The following is a 24592-nucleotide window of genomic DNA, read 5'->3' as shown; positions in this document are numbered from 1 at the left end:
CGTTCTTCCAAGGTCACTAGTGATGGAGGTTAGGAAGGCCGATGGCTGCTGCCATATCTCCGGCTAGTAGCAGCAGCAGCGGCGATGACGATGACGATGGCTAGGGGTGTTCAAAACCGGATATCCGAAGTTTCGGATATCCGGACCTTTCGGATAGTGAATTTTACTATCCAAATCCGAAATTTCGGATACCCGAAGTTTGGATATCTAATCGGATAGCGAATCGGATATCCGAAAATCTAAAAAAAGAAAAATAAAACCACAACAAAAAAAACAAAAACCTATTTCTAACTTACATCTCAAGAACCCTAGTTTTTCAATCCAACAAACTAACAACAAATTGTTCAAGATAAACACAACCCATTATTTCAAACTAAACAATCTTCTCAAACAAACATCTTGAGAATTAAAAACAACTTATGGTGACGGACGATGGTCATGGAGATGGCACGAACGACGGTTGTGGAGATAACACGGACGCCGTTAGATGAGGGCCGGAGCCTAGATGTGGTATGGTTGACGGTGCCTTGCGATGGTGGCGTCTCAGCAGCAGTGTATTGTGGTGGCTGGTGGGAGTCGGAAAAGACTGAAGCAGAGAGCAAAGATGAAAGTTAATGAAGGTGTAGATTGGCCACTGTGTAACTGTGTTATGACTTTAGAAAAAAAAAAGAAAAAATTAAGAAAATTACCAAAGTACTCTTGACTTAACTGATAAAATAGACGGAGTTAAAAAAGTACTAAAAATGCAAGTTTTTTGAAACTGGGGTAGTCATTTGCATAAGATAAAATATAAATATTAAAGTTGCATAGTTGGTCAAACCACAGGTACCAAAATGACACTTAATTCAATGTTTTTCAAACAAAGAGTTTTTAGTTAGCGGTACAACTAAGAATTTATCAACCACTGAAGGTTGTTGGCGGTCTGTTATAACATCGCCACTTCATCTTGAAGGGGCATGCCTTGTGTACCTGACGTGTCCACATGGCCTGTGAAACTGCACTAAAATGATGTCCAAGTGGTATATATTATATTATAATTATAATATATACATAAAGTTTTTGAAGTTTTTGATTACATCGAAACAGAAGACAGCGAGCAACAAACTGCGTTGCTACCCCTTTAGTCCATATTATAGATTTTTAAATATCGTGAAGCTTAAATTGGACTGTAAATAAAATACCAATAATTTAGTCCATATTATACCATCCATGTAAAAGCATCAACATTGATATATCATATACCAGTTCCTAACTTCATATGGACCATAGGTCCATACCCCAAGTCAAACAAGATACTAAGTTTATTTCTAGTAAATCAAGACCTCCATAAATATGTCACATTAATGGCTCCCAACTCCAAATCCAAACCACTAGTTAAGCTAGAAACATAACCACCATGACTAAACCAAATAGCACTCATATTCTAGCCCTTGCGATGTTTCTTTTGGTCGTGTTTCTTAGTACATCCACCGAAGCACAAGTTTTGCAACCCGAGTGGTCGCCTCAGGGGCAAAAAACCACCCGGAAACCACTGCAACCACCATAACATGGCGGAATGCTGCAAAGAAGGGAAGTTTTACGATATCTACCACTGCTCACCACCCGTGACATGAAAAACAAAAGCCATCCTAACACTAAACAGCTTTGAAGATGGTGGAGAGGGTGGCTGGGCGTCCCAATGTGACGAAAAGTTTCACTCAGATAAGACTAAAGTAGTCGCGTTATCTACTGGTTGGTATAATAACGGAAAAAGATGTCTTAAAAGATATTACGATTTATGGTAACGGGAAGAGCGTTAAAGCTAAGGTGGTTGACCAGTGTGACTCGACCATGGGGTGCGACGACGAGCATGCTTATCAACCACCATGTCGGAATGATATTGTGGATGCATCAGATGCGGTCTGGGAGGCTCTTGGAGTCCCGAGAAAGGATTGGGGATGGATGAAGGTTACATGGTCCGATTAACTAAACTTTCATGGTGTAATAATGTTCGGCTCGGTTTCATTTCTGTAACGATAAATGTGGTTTACCAAACATTTGACAAGATAAAATACAAGACATACATGTAAAAGGTTGCTTTTGTTACTACAAAACTTCTTATATAAAGTTCAAAGTTTGAAACATAACACGAAAATTCGAAAACCAAACAAGAAACCACAAGTACCGTAACCCTTAAGCGACACCAAGCAGCTTCTTTATATCCTTCTGCAATAAGTCAATAACAAAACCAAACAGGAAAAGATGAGTTTCGCACGTGTAGAATGCTGACAAGATTATGTTATATATGCTAACACACCTCTATGCTTAGAGTGGTGGTTGAGGCATAACGGTCAACGACTCGTCCTTCTTTATCATCCAAAAACTTTGTGAAGTTCCACTTAATGCTGTCCCCAAGAAGCCCTCCTTTGCTTGACCATAAGAAATCGTACAGGGGTTCGGCGTTTTTGCCATTTACATCAACCTGCATTAAACACGGGTCAACAAACTCGGTCAACGCTATATGATCAGTTCCATGAAACAGTTTGGACAACAGCTGTTGGGTTTGTGGAGGCCCGTTTTCGGGTTTGTGCTCGGTTAAACGAAGACAAGAAAATTGTTGACTTCATGGGTTCGAAGACAAGGGAGGCTTGTGGGCCAACCCTTATTCTCTTTTATGTAAGCCTGTTTTATGCTTTTGTAATTTCTTATCACGAGTGTTAAAAGAAAGAGCATAATGAAATAATAAATTTATAGTTGCAGCCCATTGACGCAGGTCAGCTTAGACCCGACCACACAAATAAATGCTTGTATCGTGTTTGTTTATTTTCAGCAGTTTGCTTGTATGTTCATCTTAACCGAGATCCTAAGAGCACTAACCTTAGCAAAGATGGGATACTCGGCTTTAAAACAAGTACAAGCAAACTCTTGAATTTCTTCATTGCTTCCGGGTTCTTGCCCTTTAAACTGATTGGATGGGAATGCAAGAATCTCAAGACCTATAAAATCACAAAATTAAAAAGATTTTAAAAGTTATAGAAAGTGAAACAAATATTTAAACAGTGACTGGAAAGACAGACCTTAAAGGTACAAGGTTGTCAGCTTAGGATAATTAGAGTTTGTGAACCCACTGTAACATATATATAATTAAAAGTTAAAAAAAAAGAGCTCATTTTATAATTTAACAAGTAAACCAATTGGGACATATAGTTTACCATTGTGATGCAACATTAACAATTAACAACACTTTTCCCCTGTACTGGCTAAGATCCACTTCTTGGCCCTTTGCATCCTAAAATAAAACCAACCAAAATTACTATTTAAAGCACATTATAAACTACTAGATACTAGGATCACGTTCGAAGATCTTCACTTTTGAGGGTACATGTCACACCAATTACAACTAGACTGTAAATGAACCGAATGTTCGGTGGAAAGTTCATTCATTCCGTTTGTTTAACAAATGAACTGAACGGACATGAACATAATATTTCATTTGATTAAATGAATGAGATGTTCGTTCGATAATGTTTAATAATATGCTGTGTTCGTGAATGTTAAATAATATGGTTTATTTACGTCTTTTATGTTACATAAAGGAAGTAAACAAGCATATTATTTAACATTACAATTAGAATCTAAATCAAAGATTTATTTTGTTACATCATCAATGGCCCGCCAATAATAATGATCAATAGAGATCATTTGAAAGCCTTAAAACGAAGACAAACCTTGACGGTGAAGTCGTAAACCGATTGCTTCGATTGAGCCATGGACTGATTCAATCTTGTAGCTGATACGAAGGTTCTGTTGGTTGTAGAAAACCAAGGTGGTGTTGATAAACCTGAATGATGAGAAATTGAAGAAACAGGTGAAATTAACCCACAATTTGAAGGGGTTTTGTACGGGAGGATAACTACTAGAATTCTTCGACTAATAAGCTTGTTGAACACACGACACAACATTGGGCTTGGTTCTGATTTATATAAACAAATGATAAATCTCGTACGGTTGATGAGTGTTTAATCTCGTACTGGTGACTGTTTGCGTGTGTGGAATGTGGACATTGAGCTAGATACGTGGCACTTTTACGTCGTGACACCTGGCAGTAGTGACGTTGGGAGCCAAGATGGTGATCAGAATGTGGAGACTCCATTACATTATTAAATATAATATAAGCCGTCTTCGAAAATTATAAAAGATTTTTAGATCAAAAACAAAAAGTATTTGAGTCTTAAATCTAGTTGAGTAATTCGGTTTAACCATTAAAAGTGTATATGTATATACCCTTTTTTAACTTAAAAACTTTAAGAAGTACTATTAACCAATCATAGAATTTTATTTATTTTTTATTTTTAAATTAATAAAAGGGCTTATATGTAATTTGTCATCCATATTTTAGAAATTCTACAATCTCTCAACAAATAAAAAGAATAATTATTTTGCATTAGATCTCTATAATACCAACCATGGCGGAAACTATTAGCTAGAAACCTAAAACCACCATTGCCATGAGCTCCAAAACAACACATCACCGTCATAGATATTTGAAATGAGCCCAACTGCCTGAGATTGATAATTCAGCGGCAAAACCCTAGCCACCGCGACCGTGAACCACCCATCTCCACAACGGTTGAGTCTTCTCATCTCCTACCTCCGCAACCATCTTCAATCTGCTTGAAAGGAATAAATCTAGGGGATGTTCATCGCCGGTAAACCAACCCAAGCTTGGTGACGAATTCCGCACCGCCGCCCAGATCTATATGAAAACCGCAGGAAAAAACGATAGAAGGCGAAGATCGGGACCCAGGAGTTGAAGCGGCTAGAAAACGGGTCAAATATGGTCTTGGGAGTTACTAGTTTCCTTCTCACCTTTTAACTTTCTTTCATCAACCATCAAGTTCAAATGCTTTTGATGTATTTGAATTTTTTTTCCTGGTATTACGTATTTGTTATGACCTTCAAATTCTAATATGCATTTGTATTTATATTTTACTACCTACTTATTCCATTTAAATTCAATATGATTATTTGTTGGTGTTATGTGCATTCAATCCTACAGTTGCACCAAGAAGGCAAGAAGCGGTTTAATTTACATATACGTAACTCTTCATTATAAGAAAAGCATGAACAACACGTTAGTTTACATATATGTAAGTACGTAATTTTGTTTTACATATATATATATATATTATTAAGATTAATATACATATCTTTTCATGACTACTTCGAAAATACAAAAATACTAGAGCTACATATATGTAAATGCGTAATTTAGTTTTACATATATGTATATTATTAAGATACATATCTGCATCTTACTATCTTAGCACTACATAAAAAATACAAAAATACTTATATGTACTCATATATGAACACTAGAGTGTATGTGTGTAGTTTGGTTCAGTAACACATGTGTAATATGTTATTACAAATATGAATAACCACGACTAACTTTTATTAAAATGAATGTCAAATAATAATAATAATAATAATAATAATAAAACTTTAATTATTTGAATAATACAAAAATAAAATGAAATTAAACTGGTTGGACATAATAGATAAGCTTTAAACTACTCAAAATTTGAAACATAGAAGTTGGAAATTGTTTTTCTTTTTTGAAAATTTTTATCAATTCCTTGCTTTTTACTTTTGATTTTCCAACTTTTCTTTTTATTTCACATGTTTTATCAATTCGTTGCACTTTTGATTTTCCGAGTTTTCTTTTGTTTCACATTTTGTTTGACGGCAATTGAATATCCATGTCCATTTTTCCTATCTACAGATATAGAGCGAAGAGAGAATAAGAAAATAAAAAAGTAATGAAAGAGTATGTGAGAATTTTTAGGATAGTATTAACATTTAGATTACCTAATATGCCCCTAATCCTTTTAATTAATCTTCTTTATTGTTCATTTAATTACTCAATTACCATTGTGAATCTTAACCATCGATCTAACAAATAAATGGTCAAGATTGATTAAACTAGTTTTCTAGAAAACTTTGGTTCTCAATGGAACCCTCCCATATATATAATTAAAAAATAAAAATTTGGTCCGGGGTTCGTCGACCACCCGGCCATGCTCATAGCCGGCTTTGGTTACATGATTCGTTTTTCAAATCGTAGACCAGAAAGGTTCCCTCTTAACCTGATTAAACCAGTCAACTTAGCTCGAATGGTTTCTACTAGGGGTATTAATCGTGTTTTGTTGACGAGGTCGATAAGTTTTAGGCTGCGTGTTAAGAGTTTTCAATCCTAATTGACCAACATATTTAGTTGTGTCATGTTAACCCATTTAAATTAGTGTCGAGCTTGAGTTGTTTTTTGGGGTCGACCCAATTTACGTTTAATTACGAGTACGAGTAATACCTACTGACTTAGTAACAATTTAAACAAGTAATTACTCTAATTCATATATAACAATTTTGTAATTTTTGATATTCCTAATCTTTTTTGTATATTTATCTTTTATTCATAATTAATAAACATGGGTTTACATATTTAGCTCATGATTAGAATAACCACAAAGACATACAGTTATAACTAATAAATTATAAGTGTTAGGAGTAAAGAATAGATAAAAAGCAATTAAGAAAATTACTTTTACTTTTAAAGTTACATAGTTACATGAAAAATTAAAAACCAAAGTATGCAATTTTAAAATGTAACACTTCTCATCAATAAAATAAAAATACTAACTTCTTTGACATTTTTAAACATGTTAACAAGTCAAGTCACTTTTAAACAAGTCATGTTCACGTTGACCCGTTACACGGGTCTTGTTTGGCTTAAGTTGTTTAAGAAAAAAAGGTCATGTCAGCAAACTAAACCTTTTTATTTTATACTTTTTTTTTTGTCGGGTTCAGGTCGTCTAGGGTCTAAAATAAGTTGTTAAATGTCTTGTTGATTAGTGTCAAATAAACAAACATTCAAATAGTTTAAGGATGAAAGTGGCATGTTAATTAATCAGTATTCAGTATCTAACTCACAACCAAAACCCATGGAGAAGCCAACAAGTAACACCAACGGCAAACTGGAGCAACATCGTCAGACAACAATCCCCACAGCCTCAAAAATCTGATGAGGGCATTGCTGTCGCCGTGGTGCATAGTTTAGTTTTGGTCGGTTTTAGGCTAAAACCGAACCAAAAATAGAAACTTTGGTTCAGTTTGAGCTTGAAATATTTGTGCTGAAAAAATGATTTTTAGCTCAAAATAGTGAATTCGGGCATAAATATTCGAGTTACATATGTATTATATTCTTATAAATTACTTAAAGTAGAAAAAGAACTTGAAATTCAATAAGTCTTTCTTGCATGCAAAATTAAAACCGAATCGTAACTTCTGTTTTTACAAAATCAACAATTGAAACCGCCAGTCTTGTTTTGGGCATTTTTTATTTTTATTTTTATTTTTTGGGTTTCGGATTGGTTTTTTTGGTTTCGTGCACACTCCTAGTTTTTAGTAGGGTGTAGGGATGAGATTGGGATGGTACAGGTACCGATCCCGAAATTCGGAAATTGTTGGTACCGGTACCGAAATGCTCGGTTCGGTACGGGTACGGTACCGGTATTTCGTGAAAAATTCGGGAAATACCGGTACCGTATCGATACCGAAAACTCAAAACTTGGTACCGATTCAGTACCGACGGTACCAAATCGGTACCGAATACCGGTACCAATCAGTACCCATACCGAAAACGCTCATCCCTAGTGGGTGTGCATGGGTTGCGTCAGGTTGGTTCTGAGCTAATACAGAACCACAAACTGAAATTTCAATTTTTGAGTTTTTATAAAGCTGTTTGGTTTCGGTTTTTAGTTGGCTTTGGCTCGGTTTAAGTTTTGTTATTTGGGTTTGAAAATTTGGGTCAAAAAAAGGTTTTTGCCAAAAATAGTTAACTGAAGTCTAAACTCTAAACTGTTTTGTTAGTTAATGGTTTAAATTTATTTGATTATTATACATTTGGGTTAAACTATATATTAAGTTATTATAAATTACTTAAGTTTCAAAATAAAATTTGAAAATTTATAAGTTCCCTTTGGTTTTTTTCGGTTTCAATTACATACAAAACCGAATCGAAAAATCGGTTTTTACAAAAACATGAAACCAAACTGTCGGTTTTTATTTTGGTTTGCTTTTATCGGTTTGGTTTTTTCAATTTTAAATCATTTTTTTTTTTCAGTTTCAAGCACAACTCTAGTTGCTAGTCATCTCACCTGCCATGTTATGTATAAATAGTTATGATTTGAATGCATCATCTTATGTGGATGATGATAGTAGTGAGCAAAGTCGGATGTTGAGATCACTTTCTGAATCTAGTGTTGCGTGTGTTACTGGCGATTATGCAATGCAAAATGTTATTCTGCAAATGGGCTTACGGTCAGTTGCGTCAGGTGGAATGCAAATTTGTGAGCTGCACAGGTTCGTGTTCGTTTGCTGCAAATGATATATTTACTCATCATACCGGCAAGGCGACAAGAGGGCTCCTTTGCAACCCCGGTAAGAAAAGCACTTGCGGTTTTCAATGGAAAGAGGAACACGAATGACAATCATTATTCGCGTGCTAAGCATTAGAGTTGTTTTCTTTAAGCATTTGTAATTTGCATAAGTTTGTATTAAAATTTGATTTACATGGATATTTTATGAATGAAGTTTTGATTTTAAAGAAAGATTGACAGAAAATAGTCGATGTGTTCCGGAGTTGCCCCAACCCGACTTGACCCATTAAGACTGACCTATTTAAAAACTATAAGAAAAAGATTGATTTGAAGTAAATGTCAAAAACCAACCAAATCCATGAATATGTAATATTTTAACATTGTTCTTATTTCCAGATCAGATTATAGTAATCACCACCTAACTAGAAAACTATAGAATTTGAGTCTGTTTTAAAATTTTGAACGGCTACTTGCAGCATTCCGTCTAGCGCAGCATCCCACGAAGTAGATTATAGACTGTAAAACACCAACGTTTAAAACCTTTTTCAAGTCTCACTGAAAGTTCGACGCTTTATGATAAAGGACTTACCAAGACAACGAACAAAACCACATTAAAGATTGCAACCACGTGCCATTCGGTTTTCATGTACTCTGCTACTGCAGCCCTGTAAAGCCGATACAATATCAAAATCATAGACTGCAAATAATAATGGAGAAAAAAAGCTTACTTGCAGGAGTCACAGTTGTAGCATTTTACTGCTTTTGAGTTCTTGTAAAGTTTGCAGTCCTTAACGGGACTAAGTGGATGGAAGCTCAAGTCATAGTAAGAGGCATTCACAGCAGGATAACCGCACCTAAAACATTAAATTTGAGTTTGAATTTATATCATGTTTTATATGTAACGAGTCAGGTGGATGAGACCAAAATAAACGAAAAAGATTTTAGAAACCTACTGAGACGGTGGTCTGCAACAACCGGCTTCAATCGGTGTCAGTTTTGCTGATTTGTATTGTTTGAGAGTCTGCATAAAACATGTTATTAGTCACATTCTTTAAATGAATCAATTAATTAGAACCGAAAGGGGAGGGTGAAATTAACCGACCTTGTATTTTTTCGATAGGTTATTACAATCATCAGCTTTAACAAGACAACTTTGAAGGTGCTTCCAATTATGAGTGCTATTCAACTGTGACCCGAATTATGAAATTGAGAAAAAGTTTATTTAGTAGGTAAATTTTCAAGATTTCATGCTGGGAACTAAACTTGAAATGGATGCTTACTTCTTTTAGAAACCATTTATTGTAATCTTGAAGATGATACTCCTTGAATCTGACAACAAACAAGACAATGAATTTTAAAGTCGTTAAAGAACTAATACAACGGCGGAATAAATAGCACCTTAGATCTCACCTCAACCCCGCAACATTATGACCGGAGGCATTGTTGGTTATAATAAAACTGCAACAGAACATGAGAAATGAATGATTTAGTGTATACTGTATGCTACAAATCTAGATAACATCTAAATTTTTTTTTCTCAATCTCTGAAAATGCATAATATACTTACGCCAATACAGTAAAAACAAGGATTCCTAACAAAATCAAGCACAGTATGATCAAATACTGCAAGATATATAAACTTTTAGTATCAGTGACAATAAAAACTGTAAAAACAAAAAGAAAATTAATATTCCCAAAAGAACCACCAAACATGACCATACCATCCATAACAAGATAGAGTTGTTCTTTAGCGCCCCTAAAAACCCGATGATTGATCTGAAACTCGGAACACAAACCACAATAACAAAAGAGGTACTTATAGATATTGCTGAATAATGAAAATTTGTATATTGGGCTAAAAGTCAAACTGTTTCTCATTAGGAAATTATATCAATAAAATGAAGAAAACAGTTGATATCTTACATCACGAATATGAGAGCACCAAGAACCAAAACCGGAAGAGTGAGTGATTTTCTACAACCATCATGATGAATGCTAATCCACACGCCAAACACGATCACGCCCACAGCCACAAACTACACATTAAAAAACTATGGTACATATTTGCAATATCATAAACGGTCAAGCTTCAAAAATCGAAGAACTTGAGCCAAAAGAACCCCAACAGCTAGAAATAAAGGTAGTACATAGGGATCTAAAAGAACTTAACAGAACCGAACAAGGCCTTGTTCATGTTCGTTCGTTCGTTAAGCTTTTATCGGACAAGTGAACGTTCACGAACACCTAACCCAACGGAATTTTGTTGCCTGTGCCCATTCATTAAATAAATGAAGTTGTTTGGAAATGGTTCAGGAACACAAACGAACAAACACGAATGAACACATAAAATGATTTATCTGATTTAACTAACCGAGAACGATAAGTGTTGACGATTCTGTCTGGCTACCAAGTTTGTGCTGGTGTGTTTTTAACATCCATATTCATCATTAATTTTACATATAAATTAATCACATAATACTCATATATCTTTTTGCTTTATAGTTAATAAACAATAATTATGCTTAAATATATATGATAAGATTAGAAAAATCATTAAAAAATATTAAAACCTTTAAAGAACAAACATAAACGGACGCAAACGAACACCTTATCAAACGTGCACGAACACAATTGAACAAACATGGCCTCTGTTCATGTTCGTTCATTTAGCTAATCTAACGAAATTTCCTGTTCAGGTTCGTTCATTAATTAAACGAACGAACATAAACGAACTTCCCGCTGAACAGTTCTCTGAATATTCGGTTTTAAATCTATATGATATGATTAAGATTAGAAAAGTCCTTAAAAATATTAAAACCTTTAAAGAACAAACGTAAACGAAAACCTTATCGAACGTTCACGAGCATAGTTCAACAAACATGGCCTCTGTTCATGTTCTTACATTTAGTTAATCAAAAGGACATAAACGAACTTCCCGTAGAACAGTTCTCCAAACGTTCGGTTCGTTAACAAACTACAAAAACTTAGCATAAACAAGCATTTCAACAAACACCTAGAGTGCATCTAAAAAACATACCATAGTAACAAAATTAATCCATCTGATCACAAACGTGCTAACTCCTGTGCTCATTTTCTCCCAGAAAAAAATTAAAAAACCCTTGAATCAATACAATCAAATAATCAAAATTCAATATTTTTTGTAAGGTGACTTGCACTTTGAAAAAAGGAGGCGGCAAAGCAACATAATAAGATGATGATGATGGGTATTGTATTGTATTGTATTGTATTGTATTGTATTGTATTGTATTGTATTGGATAGAGACTAAAACTTTGAGGGTATTTTGGGGAATTGACAACATTGACATGATTTACGGCTTTTTACGCTAATGGAAGCTTGAAAAGTGACAAGTTCTTGTTAATGAGTAACAGACAATGGTGCACAAACAGAAAGTGGCGATGTTAAAGATTAAATCTAAATCTATCCGGTATAATAAATAAAAGTTTATAAATACCACATGACATCACACAGGATACATTTTACAAAATTTTCTCACATGTCTCTTTTATTAAATGTATTTTTCTTTTTTATTAATAGTTTTATGTCTAACATTTTCTCTTTTTAATCTAGAATTTTTTCTTTTTAATATTTATTTTTTGATTTAAAAATTTTAATACCAACATAAGTATATTATTTAGTTTTATATAAATATATTGCATTAGTTATTAACATTAAATTTTTATAAGTAACGATTTATCATGTTAATTTAGATAAAATAATTAATTTCAAAATTTAAAAAAGGAAATTTTTACTTTATGTTTGATTTGCAATAAAGATTAATAAAAGCTAAGACCAATCATTTAATGGTTGATTTGTTTTTGAGACAAACTGTTTTAACACATAGTAAGCTATGTGTTTCATTATCAAAGTTGAAAGCAAAACAAAGTGAAACTACTAATTTTGAAATGGAGTTTAAAGATATAAATAAAATTACAAATATTGTATACAAAATTATTTAGAGATTTATGAATTTTCAACAACATTTTATTTCTATGTTGTGTAATGTGTAATTTATTCTACAATATAGTATATCTTTATATCTTTCGAACATATTTTTGTATTTCACATTGTGTTATTATTTAAATAAATTTATTTATTCTAACCCGTGTTCTACACGGGTTTCTCAATGCCATATGACATTACACATGACTGATCCTTACAAAATTTTCACATCTCTCTCTCATATTGAATATATTTCTTTTTCTTATTAATAGTTTATATTTTATCTTTTATTTTCTTTTTAATATATTATTTTCTTTTTTTAATAATTATTTCCTGGTTTAAAATTTTAATACCAACATAAATATATTATTTTCTATTGTATAAATATATCGTATTAGTTATTAATATTTTGTTTTTATAAATAACGAATTTTCACGTTGATATAGATAAAATAATTAATTTTAAATTTCATATTTCAAATAAGGAAAATTTTAATTTATGTTTGTTTTGCAATGAAGATTAATAAAAGTTAAGGCCAATCACTAATCACTATAGATGGTTGATTTGTTTTTGAGACAACCTGTTTTAGCGCATGATAAATTATGTATTTCATTATCTAAAGTTGAACGCAAAAACAAAGTAAAACTAATAATTTTGGTAAGGCGTTTAAAATTACAAATATTGTACACAAAAAAAATATTTAGAGATTTACGAATTTTTAACAGCTTTTTATTTCTATATTATGTAATGTTATATATTATATCTTTATTTCTTTTGAACATATTTTTTTATATTTCACATTGTGTTATAATTTAAATAAATTTATTTATTTTAACCCGTGTTCTACACGGGTACCTAACCTAGTATAAAATATAAAAGGTATATTTCCTTTTGGTCACTGCTCTGGTCCCAACTAATGAATTAGCTACTAATGATCCCAACTTTTTTTAAATATTTGTTCCTAACGGTCCGCGACTAACAGAATCCTAACGTCGTTAGTGTCAGGTCGCCAGAAAAATGGTTTTGGCCGGAAAACTCATTTTTTTTCTCGAAAACTCAACATTTTCGTCTCAAACATCTTGGTAACTTCGTATCAGACCTTTAAGAACATTTTTCTAGTAAAAGCCCCAATTATTGAGTTCGCCAGAAACCTTAGAACCATCGTCGGAATCAGTTGATGGTGCTCAAGTGATGGTAGTTGGTTAGCGGTGAGTCAATTGGCGGTGGTTGCGATGTTCAGGTGGTGTTTTCCGGCAACAAATTTGAATTTTTCAGCCAAAAGCGTTTTCCCGACGACCTGAAACTAACACTGTTAGGATTCCGTTAGTCGCGGACCATTAGGAACAGATACTTTAAAAGTTGGGACCATCAGTAGCCAATTCATTAGTTGGGACCGACAGTGACCAAAAGACAATAGTTGGGACCATTAAAAATCAATATACCAATATAAAATACAGTAAAATTCCAAAAATACTCATTTTTAAAAAGGTATTTTCGATTTTTATTCATTATTTTCAAAATACCCACTTAAAACTGGTCAAGACGAGCAAAAAATATGGTCAAACGAGTAGTTTCCAGTACCACTTAAATGAAGACACGTGGACAAAAAAACAAAAGTCTATCCCTACTTTTTCCTACTAGTTTCCCCATAATGTTAGGGGGTAAACCTACAAGGACGGGTATATTAGGGGTAAACTAGTAGGATAAGCTTTTATTTTTTTGTCCGCATGTCTTCGGTAAGTGATACGAAAACTACTTTTTTGGCTATGTCTTTTGCTCGTCCTGACTAGATTTAACGTTTAAGTGACTATTTTGAGAATATATTGGAAATAGTGGGTAAAACTCAAAAAAAAAAGAAAAAAAAATTGAAAATGGGTATTTTGGGAATTTTATCATACTAAGTTATACAGTTTCTATTTGATACTCCTGAAGTATCTACAGTGTTCATTATATTCCAAAACATATCATTTTTATTAGGGCGTGAACCAACCTATCCGAACTTAAATTCGGCTTGTTTAACTCGGTCCGTGAATAGTTTTCGTGGTTAACTCAATTTCAGATTGCTTATTGTTTATATATGCATATATATGTTTGTATATATTGAATTGGTATATTTATATATCATATAAATTATTATGTAAATATATATATGTTTGTAACAACACAAATTCGAAATCCAAATCATTGGCGTAGATAATGGTTATTTTTTATTTTTATTCTTTTTTTTTAATCTTAATTCTTAACATAAATTTTGCGATTTTGAATGTTTGGCTTGGATGTTTAATGTGTAATCAAACTTAATCTGTGCTAGCATGATGTGTGTGATACTAGATCAAGATCAATTCTCGAGATGGATGAACACATAAAAGGATTTTAACGTGGATGGTTAATTTTTTCAAGCGATAAGCTATGGGGTGTTGATATAACCAAAACTTTAGGGTCCTTTTCTTTACAATAATTTGTAATTAAATAAAATTGACATGTGTTAAGTTACATCCAAATAAGTTTCGTCTCGAAAGCCTAGTCAAACTTTAAATGTAAGGCATGGGGTTGATTTCAAGCTTTTGATGAACCGATCTCAAGTAGCTCACAATCAACTCGACTTGTTTACACACCTATTTTTTTTATCCTTCCAACTTGGTTGTATGCTATTATGTATCAGTTAGGACTTAGGAGGGCGGACCAACTTCAAGTTTAATTTTAATCTCAATTACATGTTGAAGAGGTAAGTCCCAGCAGAGCCCAGTTGGACCCGCAAGACTCACCTTGAACAGGGACGTCTGCGCTGTTGGACCCACAAGACTCACCTTAAACAGAGACGTCTGCGCAGTTGAACTCGCAAGACTCCTGAGGGACGTCTGCGCAAAGACCAACTGCATCCGCAGGACCAACCATGCTCAGAGATGCGACGTCCTTACGCGCAGTACGCAAGCTGTTCCCGCAGGAAAAGCCTCCCAATGGTGACGTACTCCGCCTGTTCCCGCAGCTACGAATACTAGCCATCAGGGAAGGCTACCCGCACAGCAAGGCTACACGCACAAGGCACTAACTCTCAAATAATTCAGTGTCACCTGAAGAGGGAATGAGCAAGCCGGGAATACTCCCGCCCAAAGCCGGGAATTCTCCCGCCCAAATGAGCCAGTCCGTACGCTACTGGAGGACCTTTTGTACTATACCTGCCAAGGTATGGACAAAAGATCTGACCAAAGCTGCGACAGCTCACTGACAACAGTACGACGAGCAGCACGCTCTAGTACTTAATGTCACTATCAGCCGCTGCCTATTCACCAACCCTTGTCGTGGCACGTGCATAGCCTGCAGTTGGTGGAAAAGGAACAGTACACAGCCGGCCATGTCACTATCAGCCGCTGCCTACCCACCAACCACCAGCACGGCACGTGCGTAGCCCACAGTTGGTAGAAAAGAAATATAATACAGCCGGCTGTACATTCTTGGACACCTACCTTCGGCTATAAATACTCCAACACCTTGGAACGGTATCATTATCTTATATCTTCATATATTATCTGATATCTGCTCTAGTCATTTCTCTTAATATACACTTATATTCAAGAGCAATCTAGTCTGATTCTCACGCCGGAGGGTGGTCACAAGGAGGTACCCCCCTTCTCAGTGACGAGCTCACGGTGTCTGTTTTGCAGGTCATTAGAAGAATAACCATCTTGCCGGACCTAACCCTCGTAGGAAACATCTATTTAACCCCAGATTATCCGTAATCTGCCGGGGTCACTTAGTGTTTCTTCATTGGCGCTATCCGTTGGACTGTTCCTGTGCATAAAAGCTGTCGTGGGAAACATCAAGTGATGTTTCCCACCATTGGGGTCACAGTTACGGATAACACTAAGTGACCCCGGCAGATTACGGATAACCTGGGGGTTAAATAGATGTTTCCCACGAGGGTTAGGTCCGGCAAGATGGTTATTCTTCTAATGACCTGCAAAACGGACACCATGAGCTCGATACTGAGAAGGGGGGGGGGTACCTCCTTGTGACCACCCTCCGGCGTGAGAATTAGACTAGATTGCTCTTGAATATAAGTGTATATTAAGATAAATGACTAGAGCAGATATCAGATAATATATGAAGATATAAGATAAGATAATGATACCGTTCCAAGGTGTTGGAGTATTTATAGCCGAAGGTAGGTGTCCAATAAGGTACAGCCGGCTGTATTATATTCCTTTTCTACCAACTGTGGGCTACGCACGTGCCGTGCTGGTGGTTGGTGGGTAGGCAGCGGCTGATAGTGACATGGCCGGCTGTGTACTGTTCCTTTTCCACCAACTGCAGGCTATGCACGTGCCACGACAAGGGTTGGTGAGTAGGCAGGTCACTATCAGAAGAATAACCATCAGGCTATGTCAGCCGCTGCCTACCCACCAACCACCAGCACGGCACGTGCGTAGCCCACAGTTGGTAGAAAAGGAATATAATATAGCCGGCTGTACCTTCTTGGACACCTACCTTCGGCTATAAATACTCCAACACATTGGAACGGTATCATTATCTTATATCTTCATATATTATCTGATATCTGCTCTAGTCATTTCTCTTAATATACACTTATATTCAAGAGCAATCCAGTCTGATTCTCACGCCGGAGGGTGGTCACAAGGAGGTACCCCCCCTTCTCAGTGACGAGCTTACGGTGTCTGTTTTGCAGGTCATTAGAAGAATAACCATCTTGCCGGACCTAACCCTCGTGGGAAACATCTATTTAACCCCCAGGTTATCCGTAATCTGCCGGGGTCACTTAGTGTTTCTTCATTGGCGCCATCCGTGCATAAAAGCTAGAACTTATTCTCTCAGTTTTTTCAAAACTTCTGGAAAGATGGTTAATGTTACTCCGGTCCCAAGGCCAGCGAGTGACCAAGAAACCCCGGTAATCACAACCCCAGCTACTGGGAGGAATACCGGCGAGTACACACATTTTACGAACACTACCCCGGTTACCCAAGCCGGGGCAAGTGCAGTAAATTTTACGAACACTACCCCGGGGCAAGTGCAGTAAACAATCCTTCACTGGGATTCATTGATACCCAGTTGGAAAGACAACAGACGAGGCTCCCCCGCCAAACACTTGAACAAGTTAAAGCGTGGGCGGAAGCACGTCAGAAAGAATTCCAAGCTGAGTTGGACGAACGCTTACGTTCCATCCAACAGGCTGACGAATTTGGAAGCACTCGACAACAGCTCAACATGAGCAACGAGTGCAAGTCCTCGGACGATGATCGGGAGGAATCCGACAGTGACGCAAACCCTCGCCATAGGGCGAAATGGAAGCGTAACGAAACGGAGTTCCAACCAAGAAGGAAGTTTGTAGAAACCTTCAAACAAAGGAACGCGGGGGGAAACCCACGTGACTTCTCCAAAGCCTTTAGACCAACTGTTGCAAATGCGGGAACGTCCAAGTTTGCAAGGGACATTGCGGAAGCAATCGCCCCGAAGAGTGCCAAGCAGATGCCCAACATCGGCACTTATGATGGTATATCCGACCCAGACGATCACTTGAACAGATTCATAGCGGGGGCAACCGTCAGCAACTGGACGGAACCCACGTTGTGTTATATGTTCCAAATGACGCTGGTTGGAGCGGCTAGAGCGTGGTTTGACCGTCTACCGGTCCACCACATCTACGATTGGGCGGACTTCCAACACAAGTTCAGCCAACACTTCAGTCAACAGAGGAAATATACTGAAAAACAGTGGACGATCCTCAACTGCGTTAGAGAGGAGGGTGAATCTTTACTAGACTTCATCACTTGCTTTAACTTGAAAAAGTTGAGTCTGGGCACCATAAGCGAAGATCATGTTCGCGCCGCTTTCATCCAGGGCGCCGAATACCCAGAGCTTATCCGCACGTTGACGGGTAAAGACGGCATGCCATCCACATGGGATGCCATCATGACGGCGGCCAAGCGCTTTGCCGAAACGGAGAAGCAACTAGGTATGGATCTCCCCCAGAGTACAAACCTCTACACGCAGGAGACTAGGGAAAACGTCCGGACCGCCCGACAAAACAAAAAGAGGAAGCTAGGCATGTGGCAGTCAAGGGTAAAATTTGACACCTCATCTAGCTCTCGCCCTCTAGTAGGCGGAAGGGATAACACGCACCCATCAAGCCGACACCCCAGGTGGACGCCACTCACCAAAAGCGTCACGGAGATATTTGCCACCGAAAAACTCCCATGGCCAAAAGCTCCAACGGTCCGGCACCGACCTGACGCGGATCAGAGCAAATCGTGTGACTTCCACGGGACAAAGGGTCACATCACTGAGAAGTGTATATCCTTGAGGGATATTGTTGAAACATTCGTCAAGGATGGAAAACTTACACACCTTGTGGCATCAATCAAGAATGGAGGGAAGAATGACAACCGATACAAAAGCAACGGACAAAAGCCCGTTGACATCAGCATCCACATGGTTCATAGTAACATCAGAGGAAGAAAAAGACGGATGACAGAACCATGCGCATGGAAGGAAGCTGAGGTGCGCTTCTCGCGAGTACCGGGAGGACCCAGCAAAGAAGGCTCTATCGTCATCAAAAGCCAGCTGGGGCACTACATCACTTCCCGCACTCTTGTTGACAACGGCGCCTCGTCAACGGTTATGTACAGGCAGTTCTTCGACAAGCTAGACGACGAAGATAAGGAACGCCTGGAAACGGTCTACGCCTCGATGGAAGGGTTTGACGGCATCACAAACACCCCCTGGGTATCCTATCCTTCCCCGTCATTCTCACAGACGGGAAACACTCCCGCACAGAAGACGTGGACTTTGTCGTAATGAGGAAGCCACACCACACATACGACATTCTCTTCGGGAGAGACGGGATGGCAAGATTCAATGCCGTGGTATCTTCAGTCCACGGCATGATGGGATGGCCAACAGCTGAGGGCGTAGCGATGGTCACCGGTATTCCCCAGGTATGCATCGCATCTGTCTCATCAACACCCAAACCAAAGATGGCTAAACCAACCATCACCGAACCAGAAGAATGGGCCTTCAATGGCAAATATCCTGACCAAGCTGTTACCATTGGCCCAACAGTCACTGATCCTATGCGCACCTTACTCAAACGCTTACTACAGAAAAACGTTGACATCTTCGCGTGGACACCAGCTGACATGACTGGTGTACCCCGAAGTAAGGCAGAGCATAAGCTCAAGTGTGACCCGGCTTTTACGCCGGTCATACAAAAGCGCAGAGTAATGGGGGCGGAACAAGCTAACGCGTGTAGAACCCAAGTCATGGAACTCCTTGACGCAGGCATCGTACGCGTTAGCAGATATCAAACATGGGTTGCAAATCCCGTCATGGTACCGAAGTCTAACAAACAATGACGCATGTGCATAGATTTCAAAGACTTAAACAAAGCATGCCCCAAAGATTGTTACCCGTTACCCGAAATTGATCTTAAGGTAGATTCGTTAGCACCGTTTCGCCTTAAATGCTTCCTTGATGCGTATAAAGGGTACCATCAAATCCACATGGCCGTTGACGATCAGGACAAAACCGCATTTCGGACGCCCGATGGCACATTTTGTTGTCAAATGATGCCATTCGGACTCAAGAATGCCGGGTCCACAAACCAACGCCTGATGGACAAAGAGTTTCATGCCCAAATTGGGAGGAACTTGGAAGTCTACATGGATGACCTGGTCATCAAAAGCCTTGACCCAGAAACGATGTTGAAAGACATCGAAGAAACTTTCAATACACTCAGAAAGATAAACATGAAGCTCAACCCGAGCAATTGTTCATTTGGGATGGAAGAAGGGAAGTTCTTAGAAGTCATCGTTACTAAAGATGGCTTCAGAGCGAACCCTGAGAAGGTCGAAGCCATTATTAAAATGGAATCACCTACTACCATCAAGCAAGCTCAGACACTAAATGGACGCCTAGTCGCGCTTAACCGCTTTTTGGCAAACCATGCGGATAGGTCGTTCCCATTCGTGTCAACGCTGAGAAACTGTTTAAAGAAAACGCACTTCCGCTGGACACCAGAAGCGGAAGCAGCTTTTCAGGAAATTCGGTCACGCTTGATCGAACTCCCAACGCTCACAGCACCAGAAGCGGGAGAGGAATTAATCCTATACCTCTCCGCCACAGATAGAGCAACCGGGGCCGTCCTGCTAGTCGAGCGAAAAGGCATCCAGTTGCCAATCTACTATGTTAGCCGTTTCCTAACAGACGTCGAAACCCGGTACTCTACCCTGGAAAAATTAGTCTTAGCACTTGTACAGGCCTCACGCAGGCTAAGAAGATACTTCCTGGGTCACCCAATCACCATTCTCACCAACTTCAAACTCGCAAACGTTCTAGGCAAACCCGAATTTTCGGGACGCCTAGCCAAATGGGCAATAGAATTGGGAGAATACGCGATAAAGTACAAGCCGAGGCCAGCCATAAAAGGCCAGGTCTTGGCCGACTTTATTGCAGAAGTCCCCGCTTCGCGGGAGAAGGAGTGCCAGGAGGAGGCTCAACCTTCTCCAGCACAGGACATCGATGATGTCTGGCGACTCTACACTGATGGAGCAGCCAGCAACGAGGGCTCAGGCGCAGAGTTGAAACTAACCAACCCAGCAGGCCAAGAATACACTTACGCTATTCGACTGGATTTTCCAAGTACGAATAACGAAGCTGAGTATGAAGCATTCTTGGCCGGGCTGAGAATTGCGCGTAAGATGGGAGTGAAAAACTTGGAAGCCCACGTGGATTCCATGTTAGTAGCCAACCAGATAAACGTGACGTACACGGCCGTGAACGACACAATGGCCCTGTACCTCGCACAAGCAAAAACCCTTATGCGCGATTTTAACGATTGTAAAGTCATACACGTCAAGCGTAGCGAAAACAAATATGCGGATGCGTTAAGCAAGCTTGCGTCATTGGCCTTCACCCACTTGGGAAAAGACATCCGCATTGAACTCCTTGGAGCACCATCAGTTCCACACAAGGAAGTCTGTGTCATCCAAACCGGCACAGGAACGTGGATGACACCAATAATAAATTACCTTGCGGCGGGTATACTTCCAGAGTCAAAAACGCAGGCAAGAAAACTACGCTGTAAAGCACTGAACTATCAACTCATCGATGACATCCTTTACAGACGTAACTTTCTTGGCCCACTCCTACGATGCGTGGACGACCAAGATGCTGGCTACCTCCTAAGGGAAGTACACGAGGGCATCTGTGGGATACACGCAGGTCCACGCGCTGTTGTAGCTAAGCTAAACATCGCGGGATACTTTTGTCCGGGGATGCATACGGATGCGCTGGCATACATCATAAAGTGCAGATCTTGCCAACTCCACACACCTAACACGCATCGCCCGAAGAATGAGCTTGTTCCAGTCACCTCCTCATGGCCATTTCAGAAATGGGCCATCGATGTGACAGACTCATTTCCCACAGCAGCAGGGAACGTTCAGTATCTAGTGGTAGCCATCGACTACTTCACCAAGTGGATAGAAGCAAAACCCTTAGCCCAAACAACCGCAAAACATATCAAAAAATTTATTTGGGAATTTATAATTTGTCGTTTCGGACTCCCACATAATTTGGTGAGCGATAACGGCACCAACTTTGCTGACAAGAAGCTACAACAGTGGCTGAAAGAACTTCAAATCACCCACACATTTACCTCAGTGGCGCACCCACAGGGTAATGGTGAGGTGGAAAGAGCAAATAAGAGCATCGTCGACGGCATAAAGAAAAGACTCTTGGAACACAGATCCGGCTGGGTGGACGAAGTTCCACACGTCCTTTGGGCAAACAGAACAATGAAAAAGGCAAGCACGGGAGAAACCCCGTTCAGCCTCACTTATGGCACTGAAGACATGGTCCCGGTCGAAATTAGTCTACCCTCACCAAGGGTCATGATTCAACCAGAAGACAATAATGCAGAAAGACGGTTAGACCTCATGCTAACCGAAGAACGCAGAGACTTAGCCGCAGCGCGTGAAGAGAATTACAAGCGACAAATGCAAAAATACTACTACATGCGGGTAAAACTCTGCAACTTCAATGTAGGAGACTACATATTGCGTAACAACGAGGCTTCGAACCAAGAACGCCCAGGAAAGCTGGCCCCGGTCTGGGAAGGTCCATACATTATCAAAGAAATTCTGGGAAAAGGCGCATACCGGCTCGAAAGGCTCGATGGCACTCCCGTCCCAAGAACATGGAACGGAGCTCAATTACGCAAATGTTACATGTAGATCAATTCCAAACTTATAAAGAAACGGCCTAGAGCCACTTCTAATGGAAATGATTCTCCTTTATCACATTGTGTTGATAGTCTTACATTTATACTTAACTTTTCGGACGGATATGCCGGTATTCACGGCATAAATATGGAAAGGAGTCGTTGCGTGTAGACGGCGGCAAAACCCGCATAAACACAAAAAACGGCAAAAATTTCTAAGGAAAAGATGAGGAAAACCTTCACGCAGGTCAGTTATAGGTAAAGGTTGGTCATCCCACTAAATGAAAGTGACGGTCTTACCCGAACAATCATGATAGAGGAAACTCAATATTAACCTATTGACAACCGCGCGTCGACAGGTTAACTTATTCAAAAACACTTAGAAAATTGCTAAGTTAAACTAAAATATGCACGAGCAAGTCATATAACGTTTATAACGCAAATCAAAAAGATTCAAAAGTAAGCGGGACCATACCCCTTACCTTGGCAACCAAGTAACTATAAGACAGGTGCGGGTATAGTGTCAAGGTAAAACCCTTCACATACTCAGCACCTGCGGGGAATTGAAGCCAAGAATACCTCGGCAACCAAGTAACTATAAGACGGGTGCGGGTACAGTGTCAAGGCAAAACCCTTCACATACTTAGCACCCGCAGGGAATTGAAGCCAGGAATACCTTGGAAGTAAAGTAACTATAAGACGAGTGCGGGTACAGTGTCAAGGCAAAACCCTTCACATACTTAGCACTCCGCAGGGAATTGAAACCAAGAAGGATCTTCTGGGCCATGCTTGCGAAAACGGAAATAACATCCCCGCATAGCGGGAACGTTGAGAACTAGATTGTTTGAAGCTCCAAGATGGAATTGGTTGTTTAGCATAATTGATCACTATGTTTAAAACTACCAAAACCCCATTGAGAATCTACACAAGTGAAATTCAATGCTCCTGACTTGCGAAGAGGTTACAGACCTACCTGCATCATACCCAAAGATCAAGCAGAAAAGTCGGGAATTTCTGCACGTGACATTAGGACTTCCGCGGGAAGAATCCCCATGGAAAACCTTAAAACTAAACCCTTTTCAAAACCCCTTGCTTAAGTCCAAAAGTTCACCTCACTTATTAACAATTCATGAGAAGAACATTGGACTGGGGGACTTGAAGAGGTAAGTCCCAGCAGAGCCCAGTTGGACCCGCAAGACTCACCTTGAACATGGACGTCTGCGCGGTTGGACCCGCAAGACTCACCTTAAACAGAGACGTCTGCGCAGTTGAACTCGCAAGACTCCTGAGGGACGTCTGCGCAAAGACCAACTGGATCCGCAGGACCAACCATGCTCAGAGATGCGACGTCCTTACGCGCAGTACACAAGCTGTTCCCGCAGGAAAAGCCTCCCAATGGTGACGTACTCCGCCTGTTCCCGCAGCTACGGATACTAGCCATCAGGGAAGGCTACCCGCACAGCAAGGCTACACGCACAAGGCACTAACTTTCAAATAATTCAGTGTCACCTGAAGAGGGAATGAGCAAGCCGGGAATACTCCCGCCCAAAGCCGGGAATTCTCCCGCCCAAATGAGCCAGTCCGTACGCTACTGGAGGACCTTTTGTACTATACCTGCCAAGGTATGGACAAAAGATCTGACCAAAGCTGCGACAGCTCACTGACAACAGTACGACGAGCAGCACGCTCTAGTACTTAATGTCACTATCAGCCGCTGCCTACTCATCAACCCTTGTCGTGGCACGTGCATAGCCTGCAGTTGGTGGATAAGGAACAGTACACAGCCGGCAATGTCACTATCAGCCGCTGCCTACCCACCAACCACCAGCACGGCACGTGCGTAGCCCACAGTTGGTAGAAAAGGAATATAATACAGCCGGCTGTACCTTCTTGGACACCTACCTTCGGCTATAAATACTCCAACACCTTGGAACGGTATCATTATCTTATATCTTCATATATTATCTGATATCTGCTCTA

The 24592-nt window shown here is 39.1% G+C and overlaps 1 protein-coding gene and 2 pseudogenes across 1 annotated transcript; 1 reads left to right on the top strand and 2 right to left on the bottom strand.

Moving 5' to 3' along the window:
• The first annotated feature begins 1396 nt into the window (after positions 1-1396).
• On the top strand, positions 1397-1975 carry LOC143595586 (kiwellin-1-like; annotated as a pseudogene).
• A 197-nt stretch (positions 1976-2172) lies between these two features.
• Positions 2173-3782, bottom strand: LOC143595593 (putative phospholipid hydroperoxide glutathione peroxidase; annotated as a pseudogene).
• A 5085-nt stretch (positions 3783-8867) lies between these two features.
• On the bottom strand, positions 8868-11519 carry LOC143595592 (tetraspanin-10-like). Its single transcript, XM_077074572.1, has 11 exons — positions 11455-11519; positions 10341-10453; positions 10139-10193; positions 9985-10040; positions 9828-9875; positions 9698-9746; positions 9520-9603; positions 9371-9438; positions 9146-9271; positions 9007-9082; positions 8868-8933 (listed from the first exon to the last, which is right to left on the bottom strand). Exons 1-11 carry the CDS (start codon positions 11506-11508, stop codon positions 8868-8870), a joined length of 795 nt encoding a protein of 264 aa, XP_076930687.1. The 5' UTR covers positions 11509-11519.
• Between the last annotated feature and the right edge of the window lie 13073 nt (positions 11520-24592).

This window comes from Bidens hawaiensis, unplaced genomic scaffold (genome assembly GCF_021521415.1).
Source record: "Bidens hawaiensis isolate Kalapana, Puna unplaced genomic scaffold, B.hawaiensis_p1.1 tig00045353_1, whole genome shotgun sequence".
In the NCBI taxonomy this organism is placed as follows: domain Eukaryota; kingdom Viridiplantae; phylum Streptophyta; class Magnoliopsida; order Asterales; family Asteraceae; genus Bidens; species Bidens hawaiensis.
The sequence above is the reverse complement of the archived record's forward strand: the minus strand, read 5'-3'. Positions and strand labels throughout refer to the sequence as shown.

Excerpts from the sequence above, each read along its gene's own strand:
- LOC143595592 (XM_077074572.1), bottom strand. The coding sequence starts at position 11,508 with ATGAGCACAGGAGTTAGCACGTTTGTGATCAGATGGATTAATTTTGTT. Across the intron at positions 9,604-9,697 it reads ATAAATGGTTTCTAAAAGAA|TTGAATAGCACTCATAATTG; the intron begins GTAAGCATCCAT and ends TTCGGGTCACAG. Across the intron at positions 9,439-9,519 it reads ACCTATCGAAAAAATACAAG|ACTCTCAAACAATACAAATC; the intron begins GTCGGTTAATTT and ends TGTTTTATGCAG.